Source organism: Drosophila suzukii, chromosome X (assembly GCF_043229965.1).
Source record: "Drosophila suzukii chromosome X, CBGP_Dsuzu_IsoJpt1.0, whole genome shotgun sequence".
NCBI lineage: Eukaryota > Metazoa > Arthropoda > Insecta > Diptera > Drosophilidae > Drosophila > Drosophila suzukii.
In genome coordinates, this window is record NC_092084.1 from 22,442,633 (window position 1) to 22,456,192 (window position 13,560).

General features: G+C 46.4%; 3 protein-coding genes across 4 annotated transcripts in view; 2 read left to right on the forward strand and 1 right to left on the reverse strand.

Moving 5' to 3' along the window:
- Positions 1–13,560, forward strand: part of up (Troponin T, skeletal muscle) — a 324,715-nt gene that overhangs the window by 223,645 nt on the left and 87,510 nt on the right. The gene's annotated exons all lie outside the window — the stretch shown is intronic.
- Positions 3,939–4,367, forward strand: LOC108004642 (uncharacterized). Its single transcript, XM_017067592.4, has one exon. It carries the CDS (start codon positions 4,084–4,086, stop codon positions 4,318–4,320), a length of 237 nt encoding a protein of 78 aa, XP_016923081.2. The 5' UTR covers positions 3,939–4,083; the 3' UTR covers positions 4,321–4,367.
- Set2 (SET domain containing 2) lies at positions 4,756–13,015 on the reverse strand. The gene is made up of 5 exons (XM_017067666.4): positions 8,407–13,015; positions 6,598–8,334; positions 5,496–6,544; positions 5,277–5,439; positions 4,756–5,214 (listed from the first exon to the last, which is right to left on the reverse strand). Exons 1-5 carry the CDS (start codon positions 12,751–12,753, stop codon positions 5,050–5,052), a joined length of 7,461 nt encoding a protein of 2,486 aa, XP_016923155.2. The 5' UTR covers positions 12,754–13,015; the 3' UTR covers positions 4,756–5,049.

A 13,560-nucleotide genomic window follows, 5' to 3' on the forward strand; every position in this document is an offset into this window, starting at 1 on the left:
TATGGCAAAAATATTTATAAGATATGCAAAATATATATATATATTTATATAATAATAGGAGAGTTATTACATATAATAACCATATTAAAAATGCTAATGATAAGTAAATGGATCAATAGCCAAAAAGAACTTTGTTATATAGATCCTTTAATTCGGGATTGAAAGTTCAAACAATAAATACCTAATTTTGCAAAGTGTCCTAGGAGCCCAGCTTTTAGTCCCTTTGCTGACAGTTGGTGGGTTTGCGGGTTCGTCTTGGGGCTGGCAATTGTCATTACCGTTTCGACTATTGTCAAAGCTGTTAGCCTGCAATTGATGAGTCAATATGTCAACTACTGACAGGTCACGTTGCATCGCACCCACGCCATTAACTCCCCTCCTCAACTCAACTTGGCCCCCCCAACAGTTTCGCATTAATTTTCAAATAGTTAACATTCAGAGCTTCAGAGGCAATTGCTTGTAAGGTAATTTAATTAATGCGAATTTCAATCAGGCAACCATTCTGCTGTAATCAGTGTCGCTGCGAGGAAGAAATTTATTTATTATTATTAACACATTTATGATATATATGGGGAAAAATAAAAGCACTTTGGATTTGACACTTGGCCAAAGGCAATAAGTTTGATTGAAGCTTTTAATAAAAATCCTATTATTAAAGCTGGTAAATACTACTCTGTCTGAACAATTAATATGGATATAATTTTAGGGATATTTTTTATACAAATCTATTATATTAAGTTATTTCGATGGTATCATAATGACCACACCTTAAAAGGGGCTCCCATTCCTCCTCACCCAACGATGGGCACTCTAGTTGGCTTAAGAGGCGGTGAAGTCTCCCTGAAGCTGTTGGCCCAAAGTCGGCTGGGCTGTAATCGAAACTGTAAACTGGTTGGCACTCGCATGTGTTTATTGGATGTCCAGGGTGGCAAAGGGCGAAAGGAGCCAAGGGGGAATTTGGGGCGTTGACGGGTCAAGGGGTCAGGCGACCAGCAATTACATTTGACTTCGTGTTCCTCTTGCCCATTGCACTTTAACAAATTTGGGAACTTTCTTGTAGACCATTGGCCAAAAAAAGGACTTTCGATTTCATTAAGAGCAAACTTTTAAACATTTAAAACAAATATCTTTTAAATTCACTTTAGAATTGATAATAAATTATTATTACCAATTAATTTTAAAAATTTTAAATATTTATTTATAAAAATAAAGTATATATACAACAAAACCCAATAAAAATGTTAATTTACTTATACATTGGAAGCACAATATTTTTTTTTTTTTTATACCTAAAAGAGAAAATATTTTTTACCGTCTGATCTCGAGCCGGCCAAACACCCTACACTTTTAATTCACACTCTTGTATCGCAGGAATTTCCCACTTTTAGTGGGAATTTGTTCAAGTGTACTTGTTGCAATCCCTGCTGAGAAACGCCAAAGATCGGGATCCCCGTTGTCCAAGAGGGAACGGTGCGGCTTGCCGGCTAATTCAATTGCTTAGGCGCTCAATGAACAGAACCAACAATCCACTTGGCAAATTGCTTAATGCTTCAAGTCACGTGTTCGCCCGCTCACCATATTGCCACCGCTCTCTGCGGTTAATTTGCCACATCGACGTCCGCCCACAAAACCCTGTGATTTGCATGCCCCTCACCAACGGCCAACGATTCGCGTGGCTATTACCCAGATTTCCCCCTTTGAGTCCATGGTCAACATAGTTTGCCTCCAGGACGCCAGGAGTTCTGGAGACCTCGAGCTCTAATATTACATGACGATTATAGACGCATTCAAACAAAATGGTATTTAAACTAAATGAAAGAGTATTCATGGTACCTAATTAAAAAATATATTAAATTATTAGGGAAATATTAAAATAATGTTACATTTCCAATTACTAGAGTATATGTTTAACAGAAACAAAAATATAATGACTTTCGTAATATTTTGGCATTTGTTTTCCGACCCTTTCTATGGTAGCTATATGATAGTCATATTTTTTAATAATAAAAGTCACAGTTTTTAAATATATAAAAAGAATGTTATATCCCAGAGGACAAGTGAAAATCTAAAAAATTGTTCGTATTAATTTGTATACATAAATTTTGTAGCGGATCTGTAATATTTACCATACTCTGTGCGGCTTGGCACATTTTAAATTAAGGCATATTTTTTCTTTTTTTTATGATAGATAAAATATAATACATTTTCAAGACAAATTTGTCTGCTAAAATATTTAAATTTGTGGCCTACATCTGGGTGGCTTCCAGGCTATTGAGCCACTCTATTGCCAAAGAATCCAACAAATGCCAGGACTTGATGAGCACCGCATTCAGGAGCAGGAGTAACGATTATAAGAGCATCAGGGGCTTCTGGAGGAGCAGCGTCTGCAGTGGCAAGTGGACGACGTAATTTTCGACGAGAAGCCCAAGAAGATGGTCGATGATAAAAGAGTATATTTTATGAATGAGGGTTTTAAATCGGGTCTAATAAAATCAATAATTACTTCTATATTTAAGAATTGCTTTCCATTTCCTTTAAGGTTTTTGATAAGTTGCTTATGCCCGCCAACATCGTAAATTAACTCACCCCTTTCATTTGCAATCCAACCCAGGATGATGCCGGTATTGAAGCGTTCGCTGGACTGAGAAAGCTCTCCTATTAGCCTGTGGGCTGGAAAACCCACCTGGTCGTGTCCCATGTAGGCCGATCAGATCATTTGAGACCCCACCAGGCGTGCCTCTCGGTAGTCTTAATTACTGTAATTAGAAAACAGAAAAATATTGATTTCTTTCCTGGCGAGGAGCCAAGCTTGTACCTTACCTGCACTGCCAGCTACGCACATCAGTAATTTTAAAAATAAAATTTTGTTGTCCCGGTCGGATACCCTGATTCATGAGACTCAGGGCATCAGGACGATATCCGCCCCACCTTTGGCCAGGTGAAGTGCAAGAGCAGCAGAGGCTGCCTTTAATTTTGGGGGCAAGATTGTCTTGGACGTCTTGAGAATAACCGTGTGTCCCTCCACCTGGAAATCACCACCTTGTTAATGATTGGCCACGTTCACATGCCCGATGGGCATCCATTCCGTATCTCGAGGGAATGGTTTAACTTTTTTTATTTTGGTTAATATAGCTTCTGATCTGATACTACTGGAAATCATCGTGATAGAACGCACTCAGAGATCCTAGGCTTTTACCTTATAAATCTTGATAAAGGAGGCTTACGTCATTCTCCTGCTTGGCAGTCACACGTTCTAAGATGCTCGGTCTTTAGGATCTGCAGAGGATTGAAGGGATTATCATTTTTTAAAGTTGTACATTAAATCCATGAAATGTTCCTTTAACTTGGATTACATTATTATGCCATTAAAAATAGAGATATTGCAAGTAGGTTGCTTGGATTCCCTTGATACCTTAGTTAGTTATTATTTAAATTCAATCTTCTATTGCTTGACTTCTTTTCTGCGAAGCGTCTTGTATTTTAAGTTGCAATCAAGCCCGCGTATATTATTTTTATATTTAAATCGACATACAACTGATAGAGATGGTTGGTTGGGAAATCATCGATACTGGGCCCCTGCGGTAGCTTTAGCTATCGGTAGTAACTACTATCGATATCAGAAGCAGATAAAATACGATAGCACGAAGAAATACCGCGTAAGTACTTCCGGTGGTTCGGAGGTGGCAGCACATCGACGTGAACATGTACTATTTTATAGGTAGCTAAAATCACAGATCGATTTTGAAAGATTTCGTTAGGCTGAAATACATACATATTTACTTCATGCTGAAAAAACGATTGCAAATTTTAAAATTCTCGGTATTATCTAAATTCTTGCGCGATAATTTATACTTTATAATAATAACTATAATCATAATCAAAAATATAATCATAGTTTTAAAATAAAATAACCAAACCAATAATGTAATTTTTTCTTGCAATATACTTAGCGTATTCTCTAATAGGTTATTTCCTCAGACAATATTCTTTGCTATACTTTAGAATGCGTTTTAAATTTAACACCTGACACCTGTTGTTTTGTGGCTATAAATAGCTGGACGCTTTAAGCAGAATGCAGTCACAATGCCGGAACAAATCCAGTGGCCGGGACTTCTGGCTCTACTCCTTATTATGGTTGTAGTTGTTCGCGGAGCCCTGGACGGGTCCGGAAGATGTGGATCCTACGAGTGCCGTCTCACCAATCCAATCTGTCGATGCGAGTCCTTCTGCCAGGAGTCTAGTCAGCGGTGCTGGAAATCCCCAACGGGCTGCCACCGTGACGAACGCGGAAACTGTGTACCCCTTATAATGTGTCCCTAAAACAGGATCAATAAAACTTAAATATTTTGATTACATTTTACACCCTATCCTAATTAAATAATAATGTGAGCGGGGTCAAAATCGATAATGATTTCGTAATATAATTAGTTTTCCATTTTTGAGAATATTAGAATGTCGGTTATTTTAAATTTATACCCCGCTTTCACCTAGAGCAAACATACTCGCCATCGCATTTATTTCCATGTGTGAAAGTTTTCAGCGCTTTAGTAGTGGGGGAAGGATAATGGAATGTCCCATTTATAATTTAATAACAGCATTTTTAACAAAAAAATACATTTATTTACAGGACTGTTCATTTAGCTGATATAGGGACGGCCCATTATCTTTAATTGTAAATTAATCGAAACATTCAATTTTATTTACTGTAATATTTTACTTTATTTTCCGTTAGCTTGAAAATAGCATAGAAACTGATTTACATTTATTATATTTTACCATTTATTCGCAATTATTATAAGCCCCAGCTGTTATAATATTTTGTAGACTTCCGTTTATGTAATAATTGTCTATCTCTTTCTAAGATGTTCTAGTTAAACTCAATATAGGCGCTACCCACTTCGAGAGGTAGATCGCCTACTAAGTGTGTAAATTCTTAACTAATGTGTACACTTAAATTAAAATTGTAGTTTAAGTTCCATGTGGGATTTGGTTCGGGTTCTGGTGCAGTAGAACGGAATTCTATTGCCTGTGGTTATTGGAGTTGGTGTGCTAAAATATAGTGCTTTCTGCGGGTTTTCGGTAGACGCGGCCCTTCTTCCGCATGTACTGGTTAATAAAGTCGTAGGATTTGTGCTTGACGGATTCCGTACAGGATAAGGGGTTCCCGGTCACGTCGCAATACTTTAATTCCTTGGTGGTAATATGGTGGCTTAGCTGCAGAAGGGAAATCGTTAGGTATACGTAAATATAGCACGGAACGGCATTTCAAAACTCACCCTCTTAATCAAGAACTTGTAATCCTCGTCGCTAGTGATCCTGCCAAGTTGGCAGCTCTCCTTGCGATAGGGACGTAGAAAATCGGCCACGTGCCCGCTAATTTCGAAACGGAATTTCTCGTGGGCCTCGCGTCCACTTATGGTGGTCAAAAGACTGTGAGTGCTAATACAACAAACATTAGAATATACTCAAGTGGCTCGGACCAAAAGCAGACCCACCTTTTGCCTTTCTTGCTCCGGTGTTCCTGACGATGTTTCTTGACATTCGGTGGCATTGGTAGCTTGCGCTTGCTGCCTGCTCCGCTCGTCTGTGCCGCCTGACCGGCTGACTTGCTGAGGGCCGCCAGAGCGGCATGACTGGTGCTTGGCGCCAAATTAAGTGAATCCAGCTCCTCCACCTGCGCCACAGCCCCATCTGCGACGGGCTGATCCGCAGCTAGAGCTTCGGCTGGGTCCTCGTCCGATGAGTACAAATAGGCCTGGATCGGCAAGGAATTGCTGGCGGAAGCATCTTTTGAATCGGCCGAGGAATTCGCAATGGAGTCTGTGGCAGTGGTAGGGACGTCAATCTTGCGTCGGCGGAAGAACTCCTTGCGTCGGCGGATCTTCTCCTTATTCTCTTTGTACTTTCGAGATTCTAGCTGGTTGTACAGACGGTCCTCATCTCTTCTTGGACTAATCACACGAATGGAGACCAGGCGACTGCGACGCAGCTCGCGGCGCTCCCGTACCTTGGCCTCGACGTATTGGGCCAGGGATTTGGAACTGAGTGAGCCCACGTAATCCATGTCGACCTGGATCAACTCGGTGGCCAGGAGCGCGGGATCGATCTGAAGCTCATGCAGCGGTTGCTGCGTGGAATCCTCCTCCACCAGGGTCTGGAGACGCTGTTCCGGACTGGGTGGCTCCCATTGCGATATTCGTTCGCGCAGATTGTAGTAGTAGATATCGCCGTCACTTGTCATCCGCCAGTGCCAGGCGGGCGGCAGGGGATCCACTCCAGCTGGCAGTTTGTACTCAACGGCAGGAGGAGCCGCCTGTCCACTGTCCATTTCGGGGGAGAGCAGTGCCTGTGACAGGAGCTCTGTGCGCTGCGGTGTTGGCACAGGCATATCCTCGTTGTTGAACCACTCACCAGTGTCAGCGTTCTGATAGTAGGGCAGCTGCTTGGGATCTGTGTTCAGATCCGCACCAAAAAACTCGCAGCGCAGCTCATGCTCCCGCCAATCCTCGCTGCAAACACGCTTCTCAGCCTCATCTAGGGCCACCTAGAAATCAAAATAAATTATGGATCATACCATGCCCACTTTTCTGTACTTACCTTTCTCTCGAACAGACTACGCCTCTGCTCCTTGGACAGCGTACGTCTTGGCTCAGTTGAGAACCCAGTGTCTGGCCTTCGGCGACTGTCGTTCCTGGCCATACTGTCCGAGGATCCATTACTGCCCTTCGGTTGAGTGGTGATCGTGCAAATCGTATTGTTTCCACTCATGCGTATGGGTTTGCCAATTCGGCTGCTGGTTGTGTCCCGGCGGAAGCGATCCTGCCGGAAGCGATCGTTGCTGCTCTCCCGCTCCCGTTGATCCTCCAGGGCGGTGCTTGCATGGACGTGCTTTTGCTGGCGATCCGCCTCCCGTTCATGCTCCTTCATCTGCTCGATTCGCTCGCGCTTGGGGATGCGGAAGATCTCAGGCAGAGCCTGCCATTTCTCGAGCAAGGCCACCATTCGTTTGCGGAGGGCGGCTTGCGTCTGGGCTTGGTCTCCATCTTCCAACGAAGGCTGCCGCTGCTCCAGACTGCTGCTCCACAGTTCGACACTCTGGTATACGCGACTGTCTTTCAGCATGGTGCGATTTGGAATGGGTAGCGATTCAAGGGTGTCTAGCAAAGCCATTCGCAACTGGTTATCGTTGCCGTTCTCGCTTATCCAGGCATGTAGCAATCTCAAGCCGTGATAGTCCAAGAATAGCCGACGGCAGGGTAATTCCCCACGGGTGAGCACACCAAGAAGTTGGAGACGGGTCTGGAGCAGCTTGGCGCGAACCATGCAACGTGAAAATCGGAGCGTGTCGAGCTGGTTCTTTAGACCACTGCGACTGAGCAGTGATAGTTCCTCCAGGACATCGGGATCCTCGAGCATTGCATGGAATTTGCTGACCTTTGGCTTCCTTGACCCCTTCTCTCCCGACCCTGAAGAACCGCCAGCAGTGGGTTTTAGCCAGCGGCCGGCTTTGTATTCCCGATCCTTGGGCTTGGGCTGCTGTTCCTTTCGCTTGCGATTGGTGGCCGAGGGTAACTTTACCTTGACCTTGGACTTGGCCTTTGCCTTGGCAATCTTCCGTGGCTGGCCCTGCTCCTCCTCCGCTCCTGGCTCGGGCTCCAGCTCCTCATCCTCCATGTCGACCTCGCTGTCGCTGCTCACATCCAGTTGCTCTCCCTCATCGGAATCTGGCTCGCCTCCTATCCAACCTCTACAGTTGGTTGCCTCGCAGTAGCAACGCTGTGCATCTCTGCCGTATCTCTGATACTGGTAATCGAATGTGATCTCCTCACCAGCTTGAATCGGCTTTACGCTAAAGAAGCCAATTCGCAGCTCTCCGTTTACCGTCCACTTTTGGGTCTCTGCATTCGGGTCACAGCTGTGGTTAATGTACCGTGAAATGTTTCCCTTGGAGGTGGCGTCAATAATGGCCTCTCCTCGCAGGGCCATGAAATAGTAGTGACGCTTGCGATCCTTCGAGTACAGATGCTGTCTTCGCTCAAACTCCTCACTATCGATTACCTCTCCCACATACTCCATAATGAATTCGCCTGGAGGGATTTGCAGTTCTGCCGTGATGCCGCATCCCTTCTTCTCCGTGCGGAATACGCGACATGGCCAGCACTGGTGCTGCTGGAAGCGCTTGTTCGTGCACCGCTGACCATTGGTGCACAGTGGGCCACACTCGATCATCAGCATCCGGTTGATGCATCCGGCACCGCAGCTCAGATGACCCTGAGCCTCCTCGTCCCCAGTAAGAAAACAGTCGCATTGCATCTCCGCATTTTCCTGGCTTACCTGGGAATGGTTTTTTATATATTAAATGTATTGCTACTATTGGTTCCGATGGTGTATCGTATTTTTACCCACCTGTCGAGCGCATCGGTAGTAGTTCTCCCTCAACGGCTGGAAGGTGTTAAGCCCCTCGCTGCGCAGAAACTGCTCGTTTATAGCCTCGATATTTGCCAGCTCAGCCAGCTGCTCGTCCATGCTGATAGGTGCCAATGCCATGCTGGCCACGCCTCTTCCCTGGCTAGCCCGGGGACCCTGCGGCTTCTGTTTTATACGGTGGGAGCGACGCACACCTCCACTGCTACTTTCCTGAGGAAGGTTGGTGTTGGAGGCGGGATCCTCTGGGTTGGATTGCGTCGGTGAAGGAGAAGGTGTTGTGGCCGGGGTCTCTATATTAGCCACTCGTTGCGCAAACTCATCCTCCTCGGGATCCGGATCTCGTTTGACGTCCTCCTGTCCCTCCTCCCGTTGATCTTCCTCAGCTTTGTAATCGCGCTTGAGAAGATTCACTCCGTCTTCGATAAATTTGGCAATATCTCTGAGGGGATTGGGAGCCTCCAGTTCCGGCGAAGCTTGGACATCCCAGCGTCGCATCTTGCTACCCGAAGATGTGGACTCGGACGACTCGGTCTCTATAAGAGCGGCATGTAGAGAGTCTGCGGCTTTTTGTGTTTTCTTTTTCGGGGCTCCCTGAGAAGTACTGGAACTGGAGTCCAATGAGTTCTGGCGACTCATCGATTCCTTGCCTGCCTTTTTGCCCCTCTTTTTGCCAGATAATCGAAGAAGGGTGTCATGCAAAGGATTCGCGGATGCCTTGGGATGCATCGAGAAGCGACGCTTGGTCAGCGGAACAGGAGTGGCTGTCTCAGCTTGACGATCCTCGCAGATGGTATTTCGGCGCAGATCCAACTTAGCGCCACTGCCCAGCTCAGGGGAGGCTGTCTTGGGTCGGTTTCGTTTTGAAGATGAATCCGATGAGGTGGAAACAGGCGAACTGGCGGCCAGTTCTTCCATAGGTGGGCTGCCCGATCTGAGATCTTTAGCTTCCTCACAGATCGTGCTGCGCCTCGCACTCAGCTTCTTTTTGGCCTTCGATCGCTTCATCTTGCCAACCGGCGTGATCACTTGGGTTGAGTCAGAGCTCGGAGAGCTATTCCTGTCCTGCTTGGGTGAAACTTCATATATGGTGTTCCGTCGTGAACTGGCCTTGCCTCCCAGTGACTTCTTTTGGCCAAGGGCCGGCGTAGAGGCATTGGGAACGGGTGAGTCTACCTTGGGTGGTACTTTCTTCTGTTTTTTCTTGCTTTTCTCATCAAGACGCATCTGGGCATTGGCCTTGTCCATTGCCTTGAACATGGCATCGCATTCAACGAAGCCTGGAGAGAACTTCTCCTTTGATTTGCTGGATGATGGTGCGAAGTGCTCGGTGAGCAGTTTTTTTGCTGCCTGTTCCTCTTTAGGCGCCTCTGTAGCTGAAACTGCTGATTCGGTGGTTGTAGTGTGGTCTGTTGTGGATTTCGAGATCTCTGGTGGTAGAGATTCTGGTATTGGCTTTGTTGTCCCCTTCTCCAAGGGAGCAACTTCAGGTGGGACTTTGATGCCTTCATTCCCAGGAGTTACATCGGTTGTGGAATTATCCAGTTCCTCCGTCGCTGATGAACTAACATTTAATGCTGATTTGTCCTTTTCAAGTTCCTTCTTGGTAGCGGCTTCTTTTTGGCATTTGGTAGCCTCTTTTTGTTTAGCAGGATTTATTTCTGGTAACGATTTTTCTACATCCGCTTCCTTCTCGAATGCAGCTAATGTTAAGGATTTTACTGCGTCTTTTTGCTTTTCAATAGTAATTTGTGAAGGGGATTTCTCAGAATCCTTATCTTTAAGCAAAACTTCTGAGGAGGATTTTTCCAGCTCCATGGGTGAAGAATTCCTAGCTTCTGCCTCTCTTTTAGCTACAGCTGCTAGTGAGGATTTAGCTGGGGCTTCTAATGATACCGATAACGACTTCTCAGCTGCTTTCTCCTTTTTAGTAGTGGTTTCTGTGAGAGATTTCTTGCGCTCCTTTTTCTCTTGCATAGCTGTTTTCTTCTGCTCCAGTTCGAGTTTGGCTTGCTTCTTTCCTGTCACAGCGGATTTCTTCTGCTCCTGTTCCTGTTTACTTCCCCTAATTGCTGGCGGGGATTTTGGCCCTCCCGAACCACTCCTGGTTTTCGCTTCTGCTGAAACCGCAGATATATTATCTTCCTTAGCTGACTCAGTCTTCAATACAGAAATTTCAGTAGGGGACTCAGACTTCTCCATCTCATCTTTCGACTTTTTTATTGTTGGCAGTGACGACTGAACGTCTGGTACTCCTCGAATTTCTTCGTTTTCAGTGTTATGTTCCGGGATTGCCACTTGAGACACCTTGGTGTCGACTTCGGTTTGCGGAACCAGTATAGACTCTGGAATAGCTTCCATTGATTTCGAACGCTCAGAGCTTTCGGGTTCGGGTGTACCTTTTCCCGCTTGCTTTGGATGAGCTTCAGCTTTTGGCTCCGACTCTTTCTCCACTTCTTTAGTCGGTTTATTCTCCGCTAAGACAAGTACTGTAGGTGGTGTCGTTTCTGCAATTGATTTTTTACCCAGTTTCTCTACGGGCTGTTCATCTACGGCGGGCGCTGACGGTGTTTCAGTAATCCCTACTGCCTTTGGAACAGCTTTGGAGCCCAATTCTGATTTTGGTGCACCTTTGGTGAGTAATTTCGACGTCGAAGCCGTTTTCATAGCCAATTCTACCTTTGGTACAACTTCAGTTTTCTCTTCAGGTTCTGGGACGGCTTCTTTCAACTTTGGAGCGATCATATCAGATTCTGGAATAACCTTCTGTGCCTCTGGCTCGACTGGCTTAGCCTCTGGTGTCTCTAAAACGACTTCAATGACAAATTCCTGCTTCTTGGGCATTACTTCCTTCTCCTGCAACGATTCGGCCTCGTCTACGACATCCACCACCTCCATCTGCTCAATTATTTTGGACTGGGAAACCAAAGGCTCCGGCTGACTAAGACTGTCCTCGATTAGATCTATCAGGACATGCTGCTCATCTTGGTCCTGTGACTCCTCCGCTTCCAAGATCTGCTTGCTGCTCTCGGCGGCTATTTCGGCGAATGTCTCCTCGAGAGTTTTCCCCTGCCGGCTGTTGCCCCGTGCCTGCGCGGATCGCCTGCTGCGCCGAGGAGCTGGAGAGGTTGACTCCGCTTCGCCTTGCGGTGGAGTGGTTCTCTCTGCTGCCCGATCCTCCTCCTCCTCGGCTTCGTCATCGGCCGACCAAAGGCTGGGCGAACCACTGATCACCTCTACCATAATCTCGTCAAGATCTTGTTCTGGATCGGGAGTTGGACCCTCCTTGGCCACCTCGATGTCTATGTCGACCAGAGCGCGTGGCTCCGGAGATTCCTCGTCCTGCTTCTCCTGCGCTTTGGGACTTTCGGTTTCGATTTCGATGAATATGATCTGCGAGTCGGAATCGGAGTGTTCCTCCGCGATGACCATTCGGGACAGCTTCTGCTCCTGCTCGGGCTGCTCGTCCAATGCATTCTCATCCTGCAGTGCAGGCGGCTCCACCTCCGGCGACGAAGACGATGGTGAGTTACCGGAATCGGAGGACTCTTGCCTGCGGGACAGATTCAAGCGCTTGAGGGAGACACGCAGCTTGGACTTGGGCTTACGTTTGGGAAGGCCAGATGCCTCGCCGCTGTCGCCACTGCTGCTCGAGGTGGAAGTGATCGTGCTGGTGGTGGAATTGGTGTCCGAGTCGGAGCAGCTGGGCCCGATGGCCGTTGGAGTGGGCGCAACTGCTGGCTGGCTCTTTCGGGGACGTCCCCGCTTGCGGGCGGCCACCACTGGCAGGCTGGCCAGCGTCTGGACGGGATTGCCAGTGGCCGGTTCGCTAATCACTTGGGCCACAATCAAGCTCTGGGTGGGCCTAGGTTTGGCGAAGATCTCCATGGCGGGTGGTGGCGGTGGTGGAGGCAGCGACTGCTGGCTGCTCTCGAACATGGAGAACAAACGGCTCACGGACCCTGGGGTTGATGAGGATGAAGCTGCTGCTCCAGCTGCGGCGGATGTGGATGTGGATGCTCCAGTTGGCCCCGATGAGCTCAGGCTGGGATTCGAGTCGATGCGTGCCTCAATTTGGATCTTGTGCGCCTTGCGGTTCTTGTTGAGCAAATCGCGTACGTCGAACTTGATTATCTTCTTGCGCGAACTGCGCCGACACTCGTTCAGGCCACCATCAGCATCCTCTGGCGGAGTGGGAGAGGCATGTGCCTCCATGGGCGGTTGATTAGGGGGTGGGGTGGCGGTGGGGGTAGCTATTTTCGGCGGTCGACCACGTCCGCGGCCACGTGACGCAACTGCAGCCGGATTGCTCGGAGTAGACTCCTCCATTTCAGACGAATTACGTGCGTAAAGGAGGGTCAGAGGAGGAGCTCAGAGCAGCGGACGAGTGCCGCGAGTACGAATAAACGAGTTTTTGTCTGAGAGGCAGCGTTTTTCGATGCGTTTTCAGGTTTGCGCAATAGGTTTTTTCTGGGCCATCTCAAAAAAGGTGGGGGTAATTTACAGTTAGCTCTCTAACTTTCTAACTGCACTTGCTTCACACTCACGAGCATCTTGACACACCGACACGAACGCACTGGTAAACACAGACACATCCTTCCCTTCGATATTTTTACTGCCCTTCTTCTTCTTCTCGTGTTGTTCTTATCGGTTTGTTTATGTGCTTGCACTACATAGTTGGGGGTATTCATCACGCGGTTATCACACTAAATTGTTGGGGGCATTTATTATGCGACTATGAAACACATGTTCACACTATGTGTGTATATCAGCCAAATGATTGCATTTTCCGTCGACTATAATATATTAAATTTGAAGAATTTATCTTCAATTCATTTTGTAAATTATCACATTGAAAATGGTAAAATAACAAATATGTTTTGGCTTTTATATAAGAAAATCGTAAAAAAAATCAGAAAATAACTATTATTTGAGTAGGCAAAATCTAAGTATAACTCCAGAACTTTCTTATATAATCTAAGAATTTCTATCATTTTCGGATCGGAAAAGTACAAGTTTTAAAAAACTATTATTCGAACACTTTTCCTACAAAGTCAATAATTAGTTTGGTAATTTAGTTGCATTTTCCAGATCGTTCAGCTTGTTCAGCCGCAGCTTTTCCTGTGGCCATTTCGC

What these genes read in the sequence shown, in the direction of transcription:
- LOC108004642 (XM_017067592.4), top strand. Translation starts at nt 4,084, where the DNA reads ATGCCGGAACAAATCCAGTGGCCGGGACTTCTGGCTCTACTCCTTATT.
- Set2 (XM_017067666.4), bottom strand. Translation starts at nt 12,753, where the DNA reads ATGGAGGAGTCTACTCCGAGCAATCCGGCTGCAGTTGCGTCACGTGGC. An exon ending in ACTACCGATGCGCTCGACAG is followed by an intron (nt 8,335 to 8,406) that starts GTGGGTAAAAAT and finishes AACCATTCCCAG; the next exon opens with GTAAGCCAGGAAAATGCGGA. An exon ending in ACAAGTTCTTGATTAAGAGG is followed by an intron (nt 5,215 to 5,276) that starts GTGAGTTTTGAA and finishes TCCCTTCTGCAG; the next exon opens with CTAAGCCACCATATTACCAC.